Source organism: Staurois parvus, unplaced genomic scaffold (assembly GCF_062004578.1).
Source record: "Staurois parvus isolate SC_StPar_1 unplaced genomic scaffold, SC_StPar_1.0 ptg000011l, whole genome shotgun sequence".
Taxonomy (NCBI): Eukaryota; Metazoa; Chordata; class Amphibia; order Anura; family Ranidae; genus Staurois; species Staurois parvus.
The window spans coordinates 7,393,425-7,415,524 of NW_028317807.1; the positions used below are offsets into that span (position 1 = coordinate 7,393,425).

General features: G+C 41.4%; 1 protein-coding gene across 2 annotated transcripts in view; it reads left to right on the forward strand.

Moving 5' to 3' along the window:
• Positions 1-22,100, forward strand: part of ICA1L (islet cell autoantigen 1 like) — a 127,012-nt gene that overhangs the window by 67,826 nt on the left and 37,086 nt on the right. For both annotated transcript variants that reach the window (XM_089670423.1, XM_089670416.1), the window contains exons 9-10: positions 17,792-17,876; positions 19,007-19,066. In XM_089670423.1, coding sequence (XP_089526549.1) covers positions 17,792-17,876; positions 19,007-19,066 — 145 coding nt within the window. The remainder of the gene's footprint in view (positions 1-17,791; positions 17,877-19,006; positions 19,067-22,100) is intronic.

The following is a 22,100-nucleotide window of genomic DNA, read 5'->3' on the forward strand; positions in this document are numbered from 1 at the left end:
GACGTATGAGTGCTGCCAGTATTGCTGCATAGGTTGAAGGGAACCATGTCCTGTGGTCTGATGTGGGAGTGTCATGGTCTGGGGCTACATGAGTGCTGCCGGCACTGGGGAGCTACAGTTTATTGAGGGAACCATGAATGCCAACATGTACTGTGACATACTGAAGCAGAGCATGATCCCCTCCCTTCAGAGACTGGGCCGCAGAACAGTATTCCAACATAATGACCCCAAACACACCTCCAAGACGACCACTGCCTTGCTAAAGAAGCTGAGGGTAAAGCTGATGGACTGGCCAAGCATGTCTCCAGCCTAAACCCTATTGAGCATCTGTGGGGTATCCTGAAACGGAAAGTGGAGGAGAGCAAGGTCTCTAACATGCACCAGCTCCGTGATGTCATCATGGAGGAGTGGAAGAAGACTCCAGTGGCGACCTGTGAAGCTGTGTGTTGAGTTATTTTAAGGGGACAGCAAATTTACACTGTTATACAAGCTGTACACTCACTACTTTTACATTGTAGAAAAGTGTCATTTTTCAGTGTTGTCACATGAAAAGATAGAATAAAATATTTACAAAAAATGTGAGGGGTGTACTCACTGCTGTGAGATACTGTTTACATGGATTTGGGTTATTTTTACCAAATAAATGTAACCGACTACATTTTGGCCAGAACATACTAAACTGCATATTGGGATGATGGGATGATTCGATTATTGGCTGCAATGCTCAACACTCTCATTAGGTGTCAGTATATTTTTACACAAATATATGGTAATGATTTTGTTGTTACTCAAAATATATGTTTCTCTTTTCTGCAGTGCTTGATACTATGTTGCAAGTAGTAGAGGCTAATGTTTAACTCTTCACTTACGTGCAGCTGTAAACTGGCATCATAGTAAATTATACAGAATTAATGGAAAAACATTACTCAATATACTAAAAGGGATAGATTTACTTATTTCATATAGTACATGTATGTGTAAAGCACTACATTTTGAACTGTTTTATTAGGAACCTGGAAAATGAGGTTTAAAAAAATAAAGGTTAAAAAAAGATTAAAAATTGCAAAACGCAAAGGAAAAAATTAATACAATTCTGATAACAATGTGGTTGTTATTATTGATCTGCATGGGAATTATGGCTGGAATATAATGGTTATACATCCCATACAATTTACATTTAACCTTTGTTAAAAAATATGTTATATATGGGGATTATGGGGGGAATATCATGGTAACTTTCAATCTATTTTGGATAAGGAAATGCATATAATTATTTTTCTACATGGGGATTATGGGTGCATTTTTGTGGATACACATGCCAAGGATCATATTTGATCTATTTCTGAAAAGATCATAGGTATAGTTATTTTTCAAAGTAAAACAAAAAGAAAGCTCACCAACCTTGCGCATTAGATCAATAAACTGTGAGTATATATCTCATTTTAATAAAATCACAAAGAAGTAAAACAAGCATATAAGATCCTCAGAGCTTTGAGGAAGAAGGGACCCCTTTTGAAATGCGTTTAGAGGAACTTTGAGAGTCTCCCCTCTTGATGTGACTCGCACTGGTCTTGCACTTCAATGTTCTTTTGAGGATCTTATACACTTGTTTTACTTCTTTGTTTGTGAGTATATATCTCATTTTAATAAAATCACAGTTTATTGAGGTAATGCGCAAGGTTGGTGCGCTTTCTTTTTGTTTTACTTAGTCACCCCTAAGTTGAAGGAGTACTGCAGATGGTGACTGAGAAGTTGTGTGGGCTGAAGAGAGAAAAAAGAAAAAGCTGGACAATCATATGCTGGAGAATGCTGAGTACCCAGAATTAAAACAACATTATAAGTAACATACATTTTGAGAATACTGTTGTTCATCAAGAAGGAAGGAAAGGAAAAAAGTGGCTGGTAGAAGCAGTACATGGGAATCTATGGGTGAAAGTGACACAGGGGGTATCCAGTGGACTTAAAATAAGAGTAATTAAAGGGAGAGAGTCAGAAGACTGAAACAAATTGTTAAGGAATGCAGATATGTGAAATGAACTGAGTACCAAGCCCTTGGAAGGGGAAAAAAATAAACAATACAGGGTAGAAGTAGAAGTCCTGTATACCTGTATTTCTGTATCTGTATAATCATTAATCCCTTCAATACATCTATCTAACCCCTTACTGAAAATTAGGAGGACTAAATGCATATTCAAAGTCGCTAAAGAGGGTGAAGAGGTAAGGAGGGAAAGAGAAAACAACTGTGAAGAACATAGTGGCGAAAGGAGGAGGGGTTAAAACACCCAAAACTAGTATAGGTACAATTAAAAAAAAATATGCCCCCACAGGAGAAAAGTCCAGGAGGGTTATCTCCGAAGAGACAATGGAAATCCAGTGGTAGACAGGATATGGAAAATAACAGTGGAGATCAATCTGGACTGTCATTAGAAACTACTGATCTGAATCCAGTTAAAGAAAGACCAAACATAGTATGTGTAGAGGATAAAAGAAACAGAGAAGAACAAATGGCTCACAAATGCCTACAAAGATTGAAATGGCAGATATGTTTGTGAAGCTAGAACTCTCAATAAAGGACAATATGGCAATACTGCATAGGGATTTAGGACAGGTTTTAGCCGGAGTGGAAGAAACAGCAGAAAAACTGGATAAACATGCAGAAGTAATATCTGAGTTAAAGGGGCAAATGGAGGAAATGTGAAGTGAACAGAGGAAACTGTTATATAAGATAGAAGATCAGGAAAACATACCTAGGAACACATTTGACCTGTTTCTGCTAATATTATGAGAATAGTTATTTTTCTACATTGGGATTATGGGTGGATGATTGCAGATACACATGCCAAGGACCATATTTGACCTGTTTCTCCTAAGAATATGGGTATAATTATTTTTCTATATGGGGATTATGGGTGGAATATCAAGGTTAAACATGCCTAGGAACACATTTGAACCCTTTCTGATATGAGAATAGCTATTTTTCTACATGGGGATTATGGGCAGAATATTGTTTTTTTCAGTTAGCCCACCCTTTACAGCTATAATGGCTTTAGCTCTTCTGGGAAGGCTGTCCACAAGGTTTAGGAGGGTGTCTATGGGAAGGTTTGACCAGAAGCACATTTGCGAGGTCAGGCACTGATGTCAGACGGGAAGGCCTAGCTCGCAGTCTCCGCTCTAATTCATCCCAAAGGTGTTCTTTCGGGTTGAGGTCAGGACTTTGTGCAGGCCAGTCAAGTTTCTCCACCCCAAACTTGCTCATCCATGTCTTTATGGACCTTGCTTTGTGCACTGGTGCACAGTCATTTTGGAACAGGAAGGGGCCATCCCAAAACTGTTCCCACAAAGTTGGGGCATGAAATTATCCAAAATGTCTTGGTATGCTGATGCCTTAACAGTGCCCTTCACTGGAAGGGGCCAAGCCCAACCCCTGAAAAAGAACCCCATGCCATAATCCCCCCTCCACCAAACTTTACACTTAGCACAATGCAGTCAGGCAAGTGCTGTTCTCCTGGCAACTGCCAAACCCAGACATGTCCATTGGATTGCCAGACAGAGAAGCATGATTCATCACTCTAGAGAACACATCTCTACTGCTCTAGAGTCCAGTGGTGGCGTGCTTTACACGACTGCATCTGATGCTTTGCATTGCACTTGGTGATGTAAGGCTTGGATGCAGCTGTTCAGACATGGAAACCCATTCCATGAAGCTCTCTATGCACTGTTGTTGTGCTAATCTGAAGGCCATACGAAGTCTGGAGGTCTTTAGCTATTGACTCTGCAGACAGTTGGCAACTTCTGGTATGAAAAGATCGTGAGCGCTCTCTAACAATGTCAGCAGCTAGAACACTATAGGTAACCACAGTACCTCAGAAATATATCAATATAACCTTAAAACAATAAAGTGCAGCGCTTAACCAGGTGAAGAAGACAATGAATAGGTAATCACAGTGAGTGCTTAACCAAATAAAAAAGTCAATGTATAGGTATCCGCAGTAAATCACTGTATGGATGCGAATTCCCACGGCCTCCACTCTGTCAAAATAGTAGAAATGCGCACTCACCGGAAACGCATAGGATATGCGCATGTGTGATTATGCATCACAGGCAATGGGAACATCAGAGGTTAGGCAGCCAGGCATCTCCCTCATGGTGGGTCATCACAGACTCTTTGATAAGGTCCAGGGGTCCCCTAAAGGTCAGCCAGGTATTGTAAAGGAATCTCCTCTCAGGATGGCAAAAGTGTTTTCACTGTGGGAATGAAAGCTCCAAATAGGAGCCCCAGAAACAGATGCCAGAGATAGTGTAGTATGTCCAAAAATCAGTGCTTTATTGATAGAGATAACAGGGCAGTAACAGGGCAGTATGCATGTAAATCATATAATAATGACATAGATATGCAGCAGTACTGACCCTTAATAGTGATGACCGCCGGGCCTCCTCGTGGCTCCGGCGGTGGAATGACGTCACGCTCTGCACAGCTCCTCCTTAGGCCTTTCGTGCTACAGGCACATCATCAGAGGGGAGGCTGTACAGAAGCGTGACCGACGTCAGTGTTAAAAATAGGAGAAACGGCACATGCGCAGTTAACCGCGGCCATTTTCCCGAAGAAGGCGTGTACTGCGCATGCGCGAGCACGGCAGCGCCATTTTGCCGTGGATCCGCGATCGTACAAAAAGCAAGGGGGAGACACAGAAGTCTCATAGCACAGAATCCCAGTGCCGTTTGCTAACTATGCCGCAGACCCCAGGGACTCTATGTCAAACATTATTACCCTCATTAACAGTGACAGTGCAATTAAAATAGCAGTACCTGTGCGCATGATGTATGGGGTACAAAGATCCCCCTCAGTGATTGGCGTAAGATTGCAATAACGGACCACGGCAAGATGAAGAACAACATAATGAATATAATAAATGATATCCCACAAAGACTTGGATAAAAGCAATGGAGGTAAAAACAAGGCATAAGATCTAGGCAGTAAGGGACATATTTAGTGATACACTACCCAATCAACCAGAGTGAATGTAATAATCATATACATTACAAATACTCATAATAAATATGTACAAAACAAAAAGGGAATAAAAAGAGATAAAAAGACCCTAAAAATAGCCCATAAAAAGCCATCATGATTATTCCTGCAACCGTCTTAATAATTGGGAAGTCAAACAGGGCAGAAGGAAAAATCATAATAATAATAAGACCAATTAATAATAATCAATTAAGCTGAATGAATGTCCGAATAAAATTAAAAGGTATTCAAACACATAGAGAAGAAGCACGCTAAGAGTGCAACTTAATACAGAGAATTATGTAAATTACAGGATTATTCAGCAGTATATGTCAGATAAAAGTAGGCTCAAAATATATAAAACAGAAATGGGAAAAAGACATAAACCAATCAACTGTTAGCAATGAAGCAGTTGACATCTACCTCAATGTTATGGCCTAACTTTATGGGATGTATCATTCTTAGAAAAGTATATTAAGGAACAAATGGTTCCCAGATCACTCCGGTGGGATGTACGCCCAGATTCGGAAGATCCGAGTAGTCACCTTGAGTGGTATCAATTTTTTAATAACGCAGGAATTGATCTTTTAAGGTTTCTCATTATACGTAAAAAGAAAAAATTAGCTCACTTGGATAAAGAAATTAATCTAGTACGGGAGAAATTAACCCCTTTTAGAGATAATGAGAAATATAAATATGAATCTGACAAATTGAAGGTTCATATGGAAGGGGTGGAAAAGGAACAAAAAATTAAAAAGAGGAAAAAATTTAATAGAGATTACAAGGATTATTCAGAAAAAGTGGTCTTTGATTGGCAGAAACACAATGATCCTGTCAACCCATTGACCTCTAACCAAGTACCCCCTTTGATGGGACATAATACAAGTAGATCCAATATGAGAGAATGTGATTATCAGCATTATGATCTACCTATCTCTAATAGGTTTGAGCCTTTGCAAAACATTCATGATGACAATGTTGGATCACGAGATATGCGTTGGTATCCTAATACTACCAACACTCCAGCTAGAAGTCATCATCCCTACCCTTATAATGAACGTGATAGGCCGCATGGGAATAATTACCATCCTGACTATTATGATCAATATCAACCCCACCAATATAAAGGGCAAAATAAGAGACAATATTCTTCTCCCAGGAATAATAAAGCGGTTAAGTATTCCACTAAAGGTACTTACCAGCAATCCAAACAGGACAATTCCCGGTCAAGGCCAAACAATCAAAATAACAATAAGAATAGTTATCAACCTCACAATAATTTTAGAGCACCACCTAATTCAGACTATTACTATAACCAGCAACAAAATTCGGATTATTATCAGCAAACCACGAATTATCAGCAAACTACAAATCATCCCCGGCAGCCTTTTTTAGGGGTAAGTACCACACGAAAAAGAAGGGACACCGGAGGGGAAAGAGAGGAGGGAAGAGATCAAATGGACACACCCAAGAAAAGGAGGGTGTAAAGGCACAGGGTATTTTTAACCTTAGTGGGACTAACCTTACAGAGAAAGAGCTTCACTTACTGGATAAAGGATTGAAATATGCCCCATCCAAAAAACTGAACAAATTTGAAACCTACATGGACATACATAAGTTTGCACGGCAATTATCCTTGAAAAGGTATTTCACCACTAATCCTATCACTAAGGATGCCCCAACTGATAGATATACTCATTCCAACTTACACAATGCATCCACTTATAACCCTCCTCCGCAAACCCACACATACGTGAATTTATTCAGGGATAAAGTCTTGAAAGAGTTAACATTATTACCAGATAAGAGATCTTTTGATAGATCAGGTGACTCTAAAGCTATCAAACTATTACTAGAAAGGAACAATCTGGTGATCAGGCCAGCTGACAAAGGTGGCGGTGTGGTTGTTCTCAACAAGGAGGACTACATTAGTGAAGTCAACCATATTCTGAGTGACAACACTACTTATGTCCGTTTACTTAAGGATCCCAAGATTGAATTCAAACGGTCTCTTAAAATGATCATCAACAAAGGTTATGAAAAAGGCATTTTGAATAAAAAGGAAAAAGCCTTCTTGGTTCCAACAGCACCTAAACTACCAGTCCTATACATACTGCCGAAGGTCCACAAAGACCCCGTAAAACCACCGGGGAGGCCAATAATAAGCGGTATTGGCTCACTTTGCTCTAGGATTGGCGAATATGTGGACTTTTTTCTTCAACCACTTGTTTTGCAAACTGCGGCATACCTAAGAGATACTAAACAGGTTCTCAATGAGGTTAGCACCATTGTCACTTCACCTGATACCTTTTTAGTAACAGCCGATGTTGCTTCTTTGTACTCGAACATCAATCATAATGATGGTATGGAGGCAGCTGATTTCTTCTTGACACAATACAGCTCCCTACATACCACCCAGAAGGATTTCATTTTAGAATTATTGGAATTCGCGATGTTTAGGAACTATTTCTGGTTCAATAAAGAATATTTTTTGCAGATTAGAGGTGTGGCTATGGGGGCTAAGTTTGCCCCCAGCCTGGCAAACCTGTTCATGGCCCGGTGGGAGGAGGACCTCATTTTCTCCAGAGATTGGCCTGAGTTATTGTTTTATAAAAGATACATTGACGATATCTTGCTTTTATGGAATGGGGAGGAGGAGTCTCTTAAAAATTTTTTTAATACACTGAATTATAATAGCCTTAATATTAAGCTCTCATATGCCTATAGTCATGAAGAAATTAATTTTTTAGATTTGACACTTGTTAATCACATGGGTAGAGTCATTACTAAGTCATTCTTTAAAGCAACAGATCGTAATAGTTTCATCCCTCTTGGGAGTTGTCATCACCCTAAATGGCTGTCCAATATCCCTAAAGGACAGATGATGAGAATTAGGCGTAATTGTACAGAGGATGTAACTTACCATATTCAGGCCGACATTTTAAAGCATAGGTTTTTAGAGAAGGGATATAATGGGGCAACCCTTGATCACACTATACGGACAATAGCGCAGATGGATAGAAACACCATGCTGATGGATAAATCAAGGAGTAATCAAAGGAAAGTATGCCCCTTCATCACATCCTTCTCAACTCAATATAAGAAGATAAATAAAATAATGAATGATAATTGGGGCATTCTAAAAATGGACCCAGTTTTAACAACAATTTTACCAGATAAACCTGAAATTGTATTTCGGAAGGCAACGGCTGTTAGGCATATGATTGCACCAAATGTTGTTGACCCTCCTCAAAATACATCTCTGTTTGAAGATTTGAAAGGGTTTCATCCCTGTAACAAGTGCATTATCTGTAAGTGTGACAATACTAGAAAAAGGAGAGTCAGCACATTTCAATCATCTATCACGGGTAGAACATACAACATTAAGCATTTTATCTCTTGTTATAGTAAATTTGTAGTGTATTTGTTGCAGTGTCCCTGTCGCAAACAATATATTGGCAGAACAACAAGACGTCTACGAGATCGACTACGTGAGCACGTCTCAAACATTAAGAAGGGGTTTAGGGAGCACTCATTATCGAACCATTACCGCCTTCACCATAATAGTGACCCATCTTCACTGAAATTCATTGGTATCGATGTGATTAAAAACCATTGGAGGGGTATTAACAGAACCAGGGCGGTTTCCCAAGCCGAGACTAAATGGGTGTTTGAGCTCCAAACTTTACACCCTTTAGGCCATAACATTGAGGTAGATGTCAACTGCTTCATTGCTAACAGTTGATTGGTTTATGTCTTTTTCCCATTTCTGTTTTATATATTTTGAGCCTACTTTTATCTGACATATACTGCTGAATAATCCTATTCTCTGTATTAAGTTGCACTCTTAGCGTGCTTCTTCTCTATGTGTTTGAATACCTTTTAATTTTATTCGGACATTCATTCAGCTTAATTGATTATTATTAATTGGTCTTATTATTATTATGATTTTTCCTTCTGCCCTGTTTGACTTCCCAATTATTAAGACGGTTGCAGGAATAATCATGATGGCTTTTTATGGGCTATTTTTAGGGTCTTTTTATCTCTTTTTATTCCCTTTTTGTTTTGTACATATTTATTATGAGTATTTGTAATGTATATGATTATTACATTCACTCTGGTTGATTGGGTAGTGTATCACTAAATATGTCCCTTACTGCCTAGATCTTATGCCTTGTTTTTACCTCCATTGCTTTTATCCAAGTCTTTGTGGGATATCATTTATTATATTCATTATGTTGTTCTTCATCTTGCCGTGGTCCGTTATTGCAATCTTACGCCAATCACTGAGGGGGATCTTTGTACCCCATACATCATGCGCACAGGTACTGCTATTTTAATTGCACTGTCACTGTTAATGAGGGTAATAATGTTTGACATAGAGTCCCTGGGGTCTGCGGCATAGTTAGCAAACGGCACTGGGATTCTGTGCTATGAGACTTCTGTGTCTCCCCCTTGCTTTTTGTACGATCGCGGATCCACGGCAAAATGGCGCTGCCGTGCTCGCGCATGCGCAGTACACGCCTTCTTCGGGAAAATGGCCGCGGTTAACTGCGCATGTGCCGTTTCTCCTATTTTTAACACTGACGTCGGTCACGCTTCTGTACAGCCTCCCCTCTGATGATGTGCCTGTAGCACGAAAGGCCTAAGGAGGAGCTGTGCAGAGCGTGACGTCATTCCACCGCCGGAGCCACGAGGAGGCCCGGCGGTCATCACTATTAAGGGTCAGTACTGCTGCATATCTATGTCATTATTATATGATTTACATGCATACTGCCCTGTTACTGCCCTGTTATCTCTATCAATAAAGCACTGATTTTTGGACATACTACACTATCTCTGGCATCTGTTTCTGGGGCTCCTATTTGGAGCTTTCATTCCCACAGTGAAAACACTTTTGCCATCCTGAGAGGAGATTCCTTTACAATACCTGGCTGACCTTTAGGGGACCCCTGGACCTTATCAAAGAGTCTGTGATGACCCACCATGAGGGAGATGCCTGGCTGCCTAACCTCTGATGTTCCCATTGCCTGTGATGCATAATCACACATGCGCATATCCTATGCGTTTCCGGTGAGTGCGCATTTCTACTATTTTGACAGAGTGGAGGCCGTGGGAATTCGCATCCATACAGTGATTTACTGCGGATACCTATACATTGACTTTTTTATTTGGTTAAGCACTCACTGTGATTACCTATTCGTTGGCAACTTCTGTGCGCTTCAGCATGCACTGACACCGCTCTGTCATTTTTTCGTGGCTGAGTTGCTGTTCCCAGTTGCTTCCACTTTGCTATAATACCACTAACAGTTGACCGTGGAATATTTAGTAGCAATGAAATTTCATGGGTGGACATATTGCACAAATGGCAACCTATCACGGTACCACCCTTGAATTCACTGAGCTCCTGAGAGCAGCCCATTCTCTCACAAATGTTTGTTGAAGTAGTCAGTGCTTGATTTATACACCTGTGGCCATGGAGGTGATTGGAACACCTGAGTCCAATTATTTGGAGGGGTGTCTCAATACTTTTGGCTAGTGGTGCACTGAAATTAAAATTCTGGTGCCGAAACCGATACAGAAAATTCAGAATGCATGTGGCCAGAAACCAAAATGTCTGCGTATGTGTGGGTGGGAGGCTCCATTTTTTATTTTTTGTATTTTTTCTACTTTTATGTATATTTTCATTTTTTTAACTTATGATTTTATTGCTATCACATAGGGGACCAATAGTCCCCACCTGCCAGGACCCCCTCTTGAGCACCCAGAGGAGAATTATGAGGTATCATGCAGGTGTGGTAAAACTGAGTTAACAGTAGAAGAGGCTTAAAACTTAAGCCTATGTACAGGAATCAGAAGTATGTAATTTATAGAGTGCAGGTGTGAGGTGTATGTAATGTACCGAGTGAGCTGAGAATAAGTGGCCCCTTGGGAGGCAGTAAAAAGAAGTGGCTGAGCCCCAGTTTTACTGTCCCCTGACCACCGACCTAAGATCTAAATGACAGCTAAGGGAGGCTGTTCACATTCCATGGCTGCAAAAAATGTAACGTGGCATGTTGACTATCAAATCAACCAAGTCAATGGGGCAGCACTGCAACTGCGAGTCATACACTTGGCTTGTTGTGGTGATGCATTAACACCGTTATACTGTATACTGCCATTTGCCAAACAAAAACCAGACATTCAAGGGGTGACAGGATCACCTCCTGAACACCTGCCAGCAGCCACTTAACCGCACTCTGAAAAGCGATCCACTGTGAGAGCTGTTAGAAGTGCCTGTGCCCCCTTTTTAATAACATTGTAATGACACCCATATTCCTGTCCTTTTAACATGGTGACAGTAAGCGAACACCTATGCTGCCCAATTTACTTTCACCCTGTTAAAAAGGACAGGAATATAAGTGGCATTACAATAGCTGTTAAAAAAGGGGGGCACAGGCATTTCTAACAGCTCCGTGTTTCCTATATTTCTATTTGGGAAAAAACACTTTGATGCTTACTTGTCCCTCACCTTGATTATTGGAGGATCTTCACTGCACAGTTCAGATCATGAGTGCAGGTGCATTTTAATGACCCCCCCCCTCCCCTGCTGGCGCCCTAAGGTGGCTGCCTAAGCAACCTTTTGCTGGCGTTGGTTCTGGATCTGAACACAGATCGCTCTTCAAAGGCCAAAGCACATGTGAATGAGCCCTCAAAATGTGGAACAAGCGAAGCTGAAAGTCTTCATTCACAGGGTAGCTGAGCCACATACAGCATGAAGAGCTGTTGGTATACATTTCTTTCCCATCAATGATATGTGTGCAGGCTGTCCATGTAAGTAGATGGCGATGCAGCGGCTACACTGGTAGGTACGTAGCCCTGAATGCAGACTGCATATACCTGTCCCTTCCAAACTCAGTACAGGTGTATCCAAACAGCTGCTGTGTCTCCATGCATGCAGCTCAGTGCTACACCAAAAAAGATCAATGTCTCTTCATGCTGTACAGGGCTCAGCACCCATGTGAAGGCTTGTTCACACCAGGTGAAGTGTGGGAAAATGCTTATAAAATTGCACATTTTCCCAAACCGCACAAAAACCTGCTGATTTTTGCAGACGTGTATGGGTGCCATTAGTAGACACCTCCACACATGTAGCAAATGCATGTGTATTCATGCCTGCCAAAATGCACGATAACATTACACCATGCAGTTTGGTGTGGCATGATTTTAAAAATCGTGTCTCCAATTGTGTGAATCATGTGCACATGGCAGCCCATTGATAGTATAGGGCTTCCCTAAAATTAAACGTGGGAATGCCCAAAAAAGCACACGCTCTTTGACACATTTCATAGTGTTAGCAAGTCCTCAATGAAGCCAAAAGGGTACATGAGCTTCTGCCATGCATAGGGATCCTTATTGAAATGTACAGGTTGCCCTTCCCGCAAAGTGCAGAACAAAAAGTGCAACGCAGCACTACATCTATGAGAATGGAGCCCCATATAACAAATTAGGAACCCCGGATTTGGCAAAGGACAGCAAGCCATACAAACCTGATCAGAGATGAGTTGTAGTGAATGTACTCTATCTACATAGAGATCAGAGGGGACCCCCACGTATGATCACGTGGTACAGAGTACATAGGTGGGTGCACACAATCAGAGCTTACACAGTGGTGACCCCCATTATTACACAGGGGTGACCCCCATTATTACACAGGGGTGACCCTCATTATTACACAGTGGTTACCCACGTTATTACACAGAGGTGGCCCTCATTATTATACATTGTTACACAGGGGTGACCCCCATTATTACACAGGGGTGACCCCCATTACACAGTGGTAACCCCATTATTACACAGGGGTGACCCCCATTATTACACAGGGGTGACCCTCATTATTACACAGTGGTTACCCACGTTATTACACAGAGGTGGCCCTCATTATTACACATTGTTACACAGGGGTGACCCCCATTATTACACAGGGGTGACCCCCAATACCCAAAGTTACAGTCAGATGGCACTGGGAGGACTCAGACATGTACACAAATCAGAGAGGACTCCGAGCTCACACTTACCCCAAGGTGGTGGATAGGCAGCAGCAAGTGAAAACCAGCAGGAGGAGGGAGTGTAGTCTCCTGCAACTCAACGGTTCATACATGCAAGGTCTGCTTTCCTCTGGTCGTCATGGAGCTCCATCCAGCAGCAGGCAGATCAGAAACTGATTCCCGGGGAACCAGTTTGCTCCGCCCGCCACCATACCTCTCTAGTGATCTTCACCTCTGCCAGATCTCCTCTCATGGAAGTGGAGAGTAGCCCTGGCATCCCTTTAGATGGGACTGTTGCTCGGGTATGCTAATTGGCTCTGAAGGTGTGAAGAAACATCAAGCCAATAACTGATCAATTGATCACTACCAGAGCCAATGGAAGCATTTTACAGCCCACACCATCCAGGCGCCCTAAGGAAAAGTGCACTTTGTATACCAATTGGACAGCAGAAGGCTGCAGACAGCATCGCCCCATGCTGCCTCCTTAGCTAATGGATATCTAAAGCTTCCTCATAGGTCCCTTCCTGCTGACATCATTCGGGATTCCCCAAGTCCCAGGGGCATGTATTTTAAGTGACAGGTAGGTGACATGTTGCAGCTGTGACAGGAGACAGACTGTTCAGCTCCCACAGCGTTTAATCCTGCAGCTACTCTAGCCTAGCTGCTGCTGCATTAATGGATACTCTGGGAGATGTTTGAACCCCCCTGACCCCCCCTTATCTACACCTCTGCCTTAGAGATCATTACTGGGGTGTTGCAGAACACATATAGAAATTTAGTTAAAAAGGTCATCTTTATTAAATTGACCCTACCCACAGGAGGTAAGGGTAAGGATTTCCATACCACACATTCATGGGTGAACTGGATCATGATCAAGTTAAGATTATTAGGCAAAAATTGAGCAAAGTAAGCTGTTCTTTGAATTCCTAGATACTTAAATTGGGAGACTACTGATAGTGGTATATTGGACAATTGGGCAGACGTTCTCGGGGCCAATGGGAACAAAACTGACTTGTCTCAATTTACCCATATGCCAGAAAATTCCCCAAACCGATGAGGCTGCCGCTAAGGAAGCGCCCATGTCCTTTAAAACTAGTAGGTATTGTCTGCATACAAAGATGCTTTTTCAGTAACAGGACCTACAGCCCTGTACAGACTCCGATCTATGCAAAAGGATTGCCATGGGCTCAATAGCTAACACAAACAAACCCAGGGACAGGGGCCAGCCTTGCACCTCTAAACGGGGGGGGGGAGGCGAGAGCAGTCCATTGGTTCGCACCCTAGCCATAGGATGAGCATAAAGAAGTTTAACCCATGTCAAAAAATTAGGCCCAACTCAAAATCTTCACAGAACCAGTCAAAGGTACTTTCATTGTACAGAATCAAAGGCCTTTTTTGCATTGAGGGAGGCCACTACCTCAGGGCGAGCATCAGAGCCGGCTTGTGTTATAACAGTATGCAGGTGATGGAGATTAATATGTGTACCTTTACGTGACATAAACCCAGATTGGTCCACATGGATCAGTTTAAGGATTATGGCATGTAGCCTATTTGCTAATATCTTAGTTAGAATTATAGTATCAACATTAAGTAGTAAAATCGGGCGATAAGAGGAGCAAAGGGGACGGGTCCTTACCCGGCTTAAGAGCCAACACTATTACTGCTTCCGACACAGATGATGGAAGAGCATTTTCAGTAAGCGCATATTTAAGAGTTTCTTAAAAATGTGGAAGGAGTACATCTGCATAGCTTTGATAGAATTCTGTTGGTAATCCATCTATCCCAGGTGTTTTTCCCACTTGAAGGGAGGTCAAGGCTCTCTTAACCTCATCCAACATTATGGGAGCTTCTAATTTGGTTCTAGCACTCTCACTAAGTACTGGGAAGTCAATTTCCTGCAGATATTGATGTAATTGTTCAGGAGTGTAATGTACTCGAGAAGAGTACACAGATCCAAAGTTTAATTAATGCTCGTTTTACCTCCTATTATAGTCTGTCAGCAACCTTCCATCCTCAGTCTGATTAGTCGTTATGAGTTACGAGGGTGTGATCCTTGGAAAGCCATGCTAACAGCCTACTGGTTTTGTCCCCCTGATCAAACACCCGCTATGACTGATGTAGAAGAATCTTACAGAGGGTTCCACCCAAAGAAGGGACACTTCTCTAGAGGCAACAACCATTTCCTGGTGAATAATCCTATCGCGGGAGGATGAATATTGGGCCTCAAGTGCCTGGACACAGTACTCCGCTGCAAGTAAAGCAGACTGGGAGTCACGACGGGCTGCGCCAATATGAAGCTGATACTGTCTGCTAGTGAAAGCTTTAAAGGCATCCCACACTATCTCAGGGGAGGCTGTCCCAAGATTGCGATTCCAGTAGTCTGAGATCGCAGCAAGCATCTGGGATTCAACCTTCACATCATCAATCTAGTACCTGGACAACCTCCCATAATTTCAGCACCTGTGGGAAGTCTCTGCCTACCGAAAAGCACAAGAACAGTAGAGCATGATCAGAGATTGCCTGTGGAAGGATAGAAACCTCTTGGATTGTAGGAACCATAGCAGTACTAGCATAAATTAAATCTATACAAGAAAGTGTGGCATAAGTAGCTGAGTGACGTATATCCCCTACTAGCCGGGTGTTTCCAACGCCAGAGACCACATAAATCAAAGGTTTCCGCCCATCTGGATGAAGTAGTTTCTGTAGCTGCTTCTTGTGTTCTTTTATCCGTTTATCCAGCATCGGACTAGGGGGCTTTTTACTGTCACCAGCAAAGAGAATGTGGTCTGTGGGGTACAAAGCTACAATTTGGATTATTTTAGCAAGCATGGAAACACTGGCTGGGGGAGGCAGATATAGTCCAATTACAACCTAGGCACCGTAATCAATCATAGCATGCATAATCACATATTTACCCTCAGGAATCAAATGAAGGTCCAGCAGCATGAAGGCCAATGTTTTATGAAGCAGTATACTAACATCTCTAGCGTAGGAGGAATAGGTAGCATGGTAGTAATGCCCTACCCAGGGTTTCTTAAGACTTAGGATCCTACTCCCTTTCAAGTGGTTCTCCTGTAAAATACAGATATGGGGTTTATAGGTTTTAAGGTAGTTGAATACAAGTGAGTGTTTGATCTTTGCGATTTTAGACCCCGGACATTCCAGGAAATTAACATCACTGGCGCCATGAGGAGCCATGGAAATAAATAATATGGTTGCTCCATCTGCTGGACCCTATAAGGAGTGAAAAACATCCGGCCCACAAATCATAGAATATATATATATGCACTGGTCATCTTGTTTGGGAACTAAATGAGTCTTAGGGCTCCTCCATCTCCAAAAGACATCTGTGAAAAAAGGGAGCAGTAATTAGGCCGATGGCTGTATGGTAACAGACTGTGGGACCTGAGCGGACCAAAATAGCCAGGAGGCTAAACCATTTTTTGTTTGAAGCAATGTTGGAAACAATGCTTTAAATAACTTCTTTTAAATAAACATGGGCAGAAAGCCTTTAAAGCTGTAGTACATTACCGCTGACAGACAGGAGAAAGCATTTATGAGGTCTCTTCTGCCATAAAAAACCCTGCCTGCCAGCAATTTAATTTTTTTAAGTTTAATTCCATGTACATACGTATACACACACACACCGACACCGATCGGCCATAACATTATGTCCACCCACCCTAACCAACTAATATTGAGTAGTAGTAGTCCCTCTTTTGCCACCAAAAGAGACGTGACCCATCTAGGCATGGACTCCACTAGATCTCTGAAGGTATGTTGTGGTATCTGGCATCAAGTGTTCAGTAGCACATCCTTTAAGTTACACTGCCTCCACTGGCTTGCCTTCTTCCCATAGTTCATCTCTGTACCATCTCAGGTAAGCAATGCAAACACACTCGGCCATCTATATAACTTAAAAGAAAACAGAATGATTCTTCAGACCAGGCCACCTTCCATTGCTCTGTGGTCCAGTTCTGATGCTCACGTGTCCATTGTAGGCGCTTTTGATTATGGATGCAAGGTCAGCATGGGCATCCTGACCAGTCTGCGGCTACTCAGCCCCATACACATCAAACTGCAATGTACTGCGTGTTCTGACACCAATCAGCATTAACGGTTTCAACAATTTGAACTACAGTAGCTCTTCTTTTGGATTGGACTAGAAGGGCCTGCTCCCCGCGTGCATCAGTGAGCCTTGGCTGCCCATGACGCCAGTTCACCGATTTTCCTTCCTTGGACCTTTTGACCGCAGCAGGTACATTTCACAGGAGCTGCAGTTTTGCAGTTGCTCTAACTTAGTCCTCTATCTAGCCATTACAGTTTTGCTCTTCTTCTTGTCCCTCAAAACCTTATGCTTGCCCATTTCTTCTGCTTTTCACATGTCAACTTTAGGGACAACATGTTCACTTGCTGCCTATGTTATTCGCTTTACCCGTCAGTGATCATAATGTTATGACTGAACAATGTATCAGCTATTTTACAATTATTTTTATTTTGCTTTGCTTAAAAATCCTGTTAAAAATTAGATAATGAGGATCTAGACCTCAATTAAGTGTCACACTTAGGTCTGCAATAGGTGATTGCTCAAGTATTTCAATGCAATTCAGGCTGTATTTGTGGTATCCAAGATACTAATCTCTAATCAGTGGTTCAATAATCAACATTTTCATGTATACATTATAATATGTTAATAATGATGTGCTGATCTTTATCTGCCACTTTAAGTGATATACAGTATTTATGTGGCTTTCAGCCTACCAAGCAGCAAGAATATACAGGAAACACAAGCAAGAATGGACAAGAAGGGGAAATGGCGAGCAACCAAGAATCAAATTCCAGTAAGTGTATATTGTTGTTTCATTTGATCATTTTATAAATTAGTGTTGTAGTTAAGGCTACATTCGCACAGACAGTTTAGCCTGGTGCACATTGCAGCAGCTGGAATCTTCTGATTCCTGTTATTGCTGTGAGCAGCTAACTGTGCCTGCTGATCCCGTGCACTATAATGACAAGTCACCTGTGGCTGCAGTTCTTGGCTATTCCACTGAATACCTGTAGTGGTCGCTGCTGGACGTACTTTGTGTGCATCCAGCAATGAATAGTACAGGTAATTGCTTGATCTTCAGACAAACTCAAATGGCTGTGGCTACCAGCTACCTGTGATTATAGTGAACGTGATCTAGCTGCTCACAGCGTCAGCAGGAATCAGAAGATTGCTGCCGCTGCAATTCATACTGGGACAAATCACCCAGATGCAAGGTAACCAAAAGTGCAGATTCCAAAATAAGTGTATTATTCTTTCATGTTAGCCCTACCAACAACTTAGATTTTCCTTCTCTCCTCTCCCCCGCTGCTTTATCTGGCTGCTCGGAATGAAGAGAAAATCCCCTTACCTCTTGGGCATGAGGGGCATGTGACTCCTTCCCTTTCTTGTGAAAACTAGTTCTTCGTAATTGACTGCTTAGGCATTCGGCACTGTCTCAAAGGTGGCAAAAGTTTTCAGCCCTTTGTCATGACTTGAAACTCGCATGGGGCAAACTCTCCTCTCTATTACTCAGAGCTGAAGATGAGCAAAGGAGAAGTGTGTTAAATCAGCTTGTGGTGCAACCTTTAGTTGTTTTGACAGACGGGTAACTAACTTAATTCACAGAAGAAGAGATCTGTAATGGCAACCTCCATATTTTAGGCTTCCTATAAGTAAGTGCTCAATGCAAGTCAGTAGAATTTAAACCTTTCTCCTTCATGTGTCCAGCTCTTTCTCTGTGCCAAGTACACTTCCTGTAAGCTGGGGAACAGTCACGGAGGATCAAAATTTCAAACGTTACCACATTGGCCTGTCACTTATTTTACGTTCTAAATGGAATCGTGAATATTTGCTAACTGGAGTTCTCATTTTAATCTTACAACACAAATGTACATTATAGAAAAACATTGCTAACTTTTCTTTCCTTTTTTCTTTAATCATTAGGTAATGGGAATGAGAATCTTTTTGATTTCGATGTTGCTGAAAAAGCAGCTTTTCAAGAAGGTAAGTTCACTTGTAAGATATGGTAAAGAAGCACAATTAAGCAAATTATTAGTGTCCCCAATCTGCCATTTAAAATGCAGGGTAAAGTGGCAATGTCTTTCTAAAGGACTCCTTGCCACTGTTATGCTCACTCACGTTACCAGCACTCCCTCGGAGCTTCTGCCTCCCTTGTAGCCTGCACTGAAATCCAAGATGTTGGTATGAAAGGGAACGGTGACATCATTCCCCCGGTCATGTAACCATACTCAGCCTCAGCGCTTGGAGATGATTGCAACTGGCTGAGAAAATTCATCATGGTAAAACAACTCTCCTCCCGAGATGGTGCAATCAAAGAATTTCTACAAGGTTTTGGAGAGGTTAACCACATATGATCATTTCATGTTTTGCTTGCCAGTTGTCAGACCAGATTGGGTGAACGTTTGATCCTTTTTGAAGGAAATTGTATATTTTAATTGAGAACAGAGTTTGAGCTATTTTTTGCAGTTAGTTTCTTTTTTTTTTTTTTGTTTTGTTCATTCATATTTTGCCTTGTACAATTATGAAAAACATGTGTTCATTAGCCACTAGAGGCAGGGTAGATGAACTAGTATAATGACAGGAAGAGCAGTGATTCGGTCAGTAATTCAACTCTGAGATACATTCCGAGATGGAGAAGTTAAACAAAACTCTTGTGCAACACTACAAAGCAGGAATCAGAGCTTGCATATGTAGAGTGGAAATATGGCTGCACTCACCTGCCACTTTACTAGGTACACGTGTTCAATTGCTTGGTAAAACAAATTGCTAATCAGCCATTCGCATGGCAGCAACTCAATGCATTTAGGTATCTAGGCGTGGTGAAAACGACTTGCTGAAGTTCAAACCGAGTATCAGAAAGGGGATTTAAGTGACTTTGAACGTGGCACGGTTGTTGGTACCAGATGGGTTGGTCTCAGTATTTCAAGAACTGCTGATCTATTGGGATTTTCACATACAACCATCTCTAGGGTTTAACAAAGAATGGTCCAAAAAGGAGAAAATATCCAGTGAGCTGCAGTTGTGTGGACGAAAAAGCCTTGTTGATGCCAGAGGTCAGAAGAGAATGGGCACATTTCAATATCAAGATGATAGAAAGGCAACAGTAACTCACGTCAATATGGACCAAAATCTCTGAGGAATGTTTTCAACACCTTGTTGAATTTAGTCCACAAAGAATTAAGGCAGTTCTGAAGGCAAGAGGGGGTCCAACCTGGTACTATCAAGGTGTACCTAATAAAGTGGCCATTTGAAAGTATATAATTCCATTCAAGCTATGGAAACATGTCTTTAGAAGATTATGTACCTCAAGCTTTTCTCATGTTTTTCTTTAAAATCACTGAAAAGATTATACATTCCCTTTTTTATGTTCAATGTACTTACTGCCTTACTGCTAGGTTATATAAAGAGAAACAACTGACTAGTCTGACAAAAGCCTGATTGTGGGAAAATGGAGAATATAATAAGTTTTGGGTGGATCTGTGTCTCTGATAACATACTGTGTACATTCCTTTATACCAATCAGCCAAACACTGTATCCATTATTACGCTATCATATGTTGTTTTTCCTGTTTCTAACATGCAAGAATTTTGCTAGCGCTGCTGCAAAACCTAAATTAATGTCTTTGTATGATAATCCTGGTGTTTTCACAGCTAGTGCCTCAATCTATTCTCTAGCATGCCTGAGAGTAATTCAAGCATTATCATTTCCATTAAATCAAGTACCAGACAGTTTGCAGACATGAAAATCTTAAAACAGCTAGTGGAACCACACTCAACGCTAGCAATATCTTTTAGAGTGATGTTTACTGGAAATGTAAACTATGACCAGCTGAGTGTGCTGATTGTAAGAATTTGTCATCAATTAGGAGTAGTCAGTGCTTAATCATCCAAGTTCGTAAAATCAACCAATTATGCAAATCTGCCTACAGTCTTTGTTTTATCTGTATTGCCTATTTGTCATTACGTGAATGTGTTTTCATCTGAGTGCCCAGCATAAATGTCCCATATAACATATTTTGTAGCAAAATAAAAGCAGAAATTAAAGCAGCAAGTGATCGATCTAAAGCTACGGAGGAAATTAAAATTTTGCTAACACCAGAAAGCCCACTTTACCAGATTTTAGGGGGCCTCACACAGTGGGGTTGATTTACTAAAGGCAAAAGGCAAATGGACTATTCACTTTGCAAGTGCATTTGGACTCAGCCAATGAAAATATCCTCGTAGCTTAAACAGCATTAAACCCAAAAGCAAACATTTTAGTATATTGTAGCTTAACAATTCTTATATGTAATGGTTGCATTAGTTTCTGTTTTTTTCAGGCTTTCTTTCTTCTATTTTCATCTGGTCATCAAGCCAATAAACGTGTTGTTTTTCAACAGAAAAGCTTGTGGTTTCAGGAATGAGACAGACCATATAGCACTGACAGGATTGCCTAAAATTATCAGCTTTTATTTATTTCTGAAAAACCTTTATCCCAGAACTGTTTGCTGTAACTCATTATAAGTATTAGTTGGAGTTCAACTTCAATTTGTTACTGTATTTAAAACTGTTTACCTACTCAAGGTAGAGAGACTCCCAGTCTCCAAGCACAACTCCTCCTGTAGGTGCTAGCCCAGTTTGTGTGCTGCATAGATGAGAACAAAGGAAGTCCGATCGGCTGCACTCCAAACAATCCACTTATTGAACCAACATAAAACGAACACAGACAGTAAAAATACAGTGGGAGACTGACAGGTAAATGCGTTTTCACACTAAAGACAGCGCTTATTCATTAATTGAATTTGTTTGGAGTGCAGCCGATCTGACTTCCTTTGTTCTCATGTATTTAAAACTGCTAGTTCTTCCAGAACTACCCTCACTCTTGATATTGCTGCTATCCAAATCTGCATCCCCCCCCCGTGCTCCTTCATCCAGAGTATAATACAGGAGGTGAGTTACTGGTCAGATCACCAGGTAGAAACAGAGGGGGACAAAAAAAACCCACTAATACAGCCACTACATCTTATGATTGGTACAC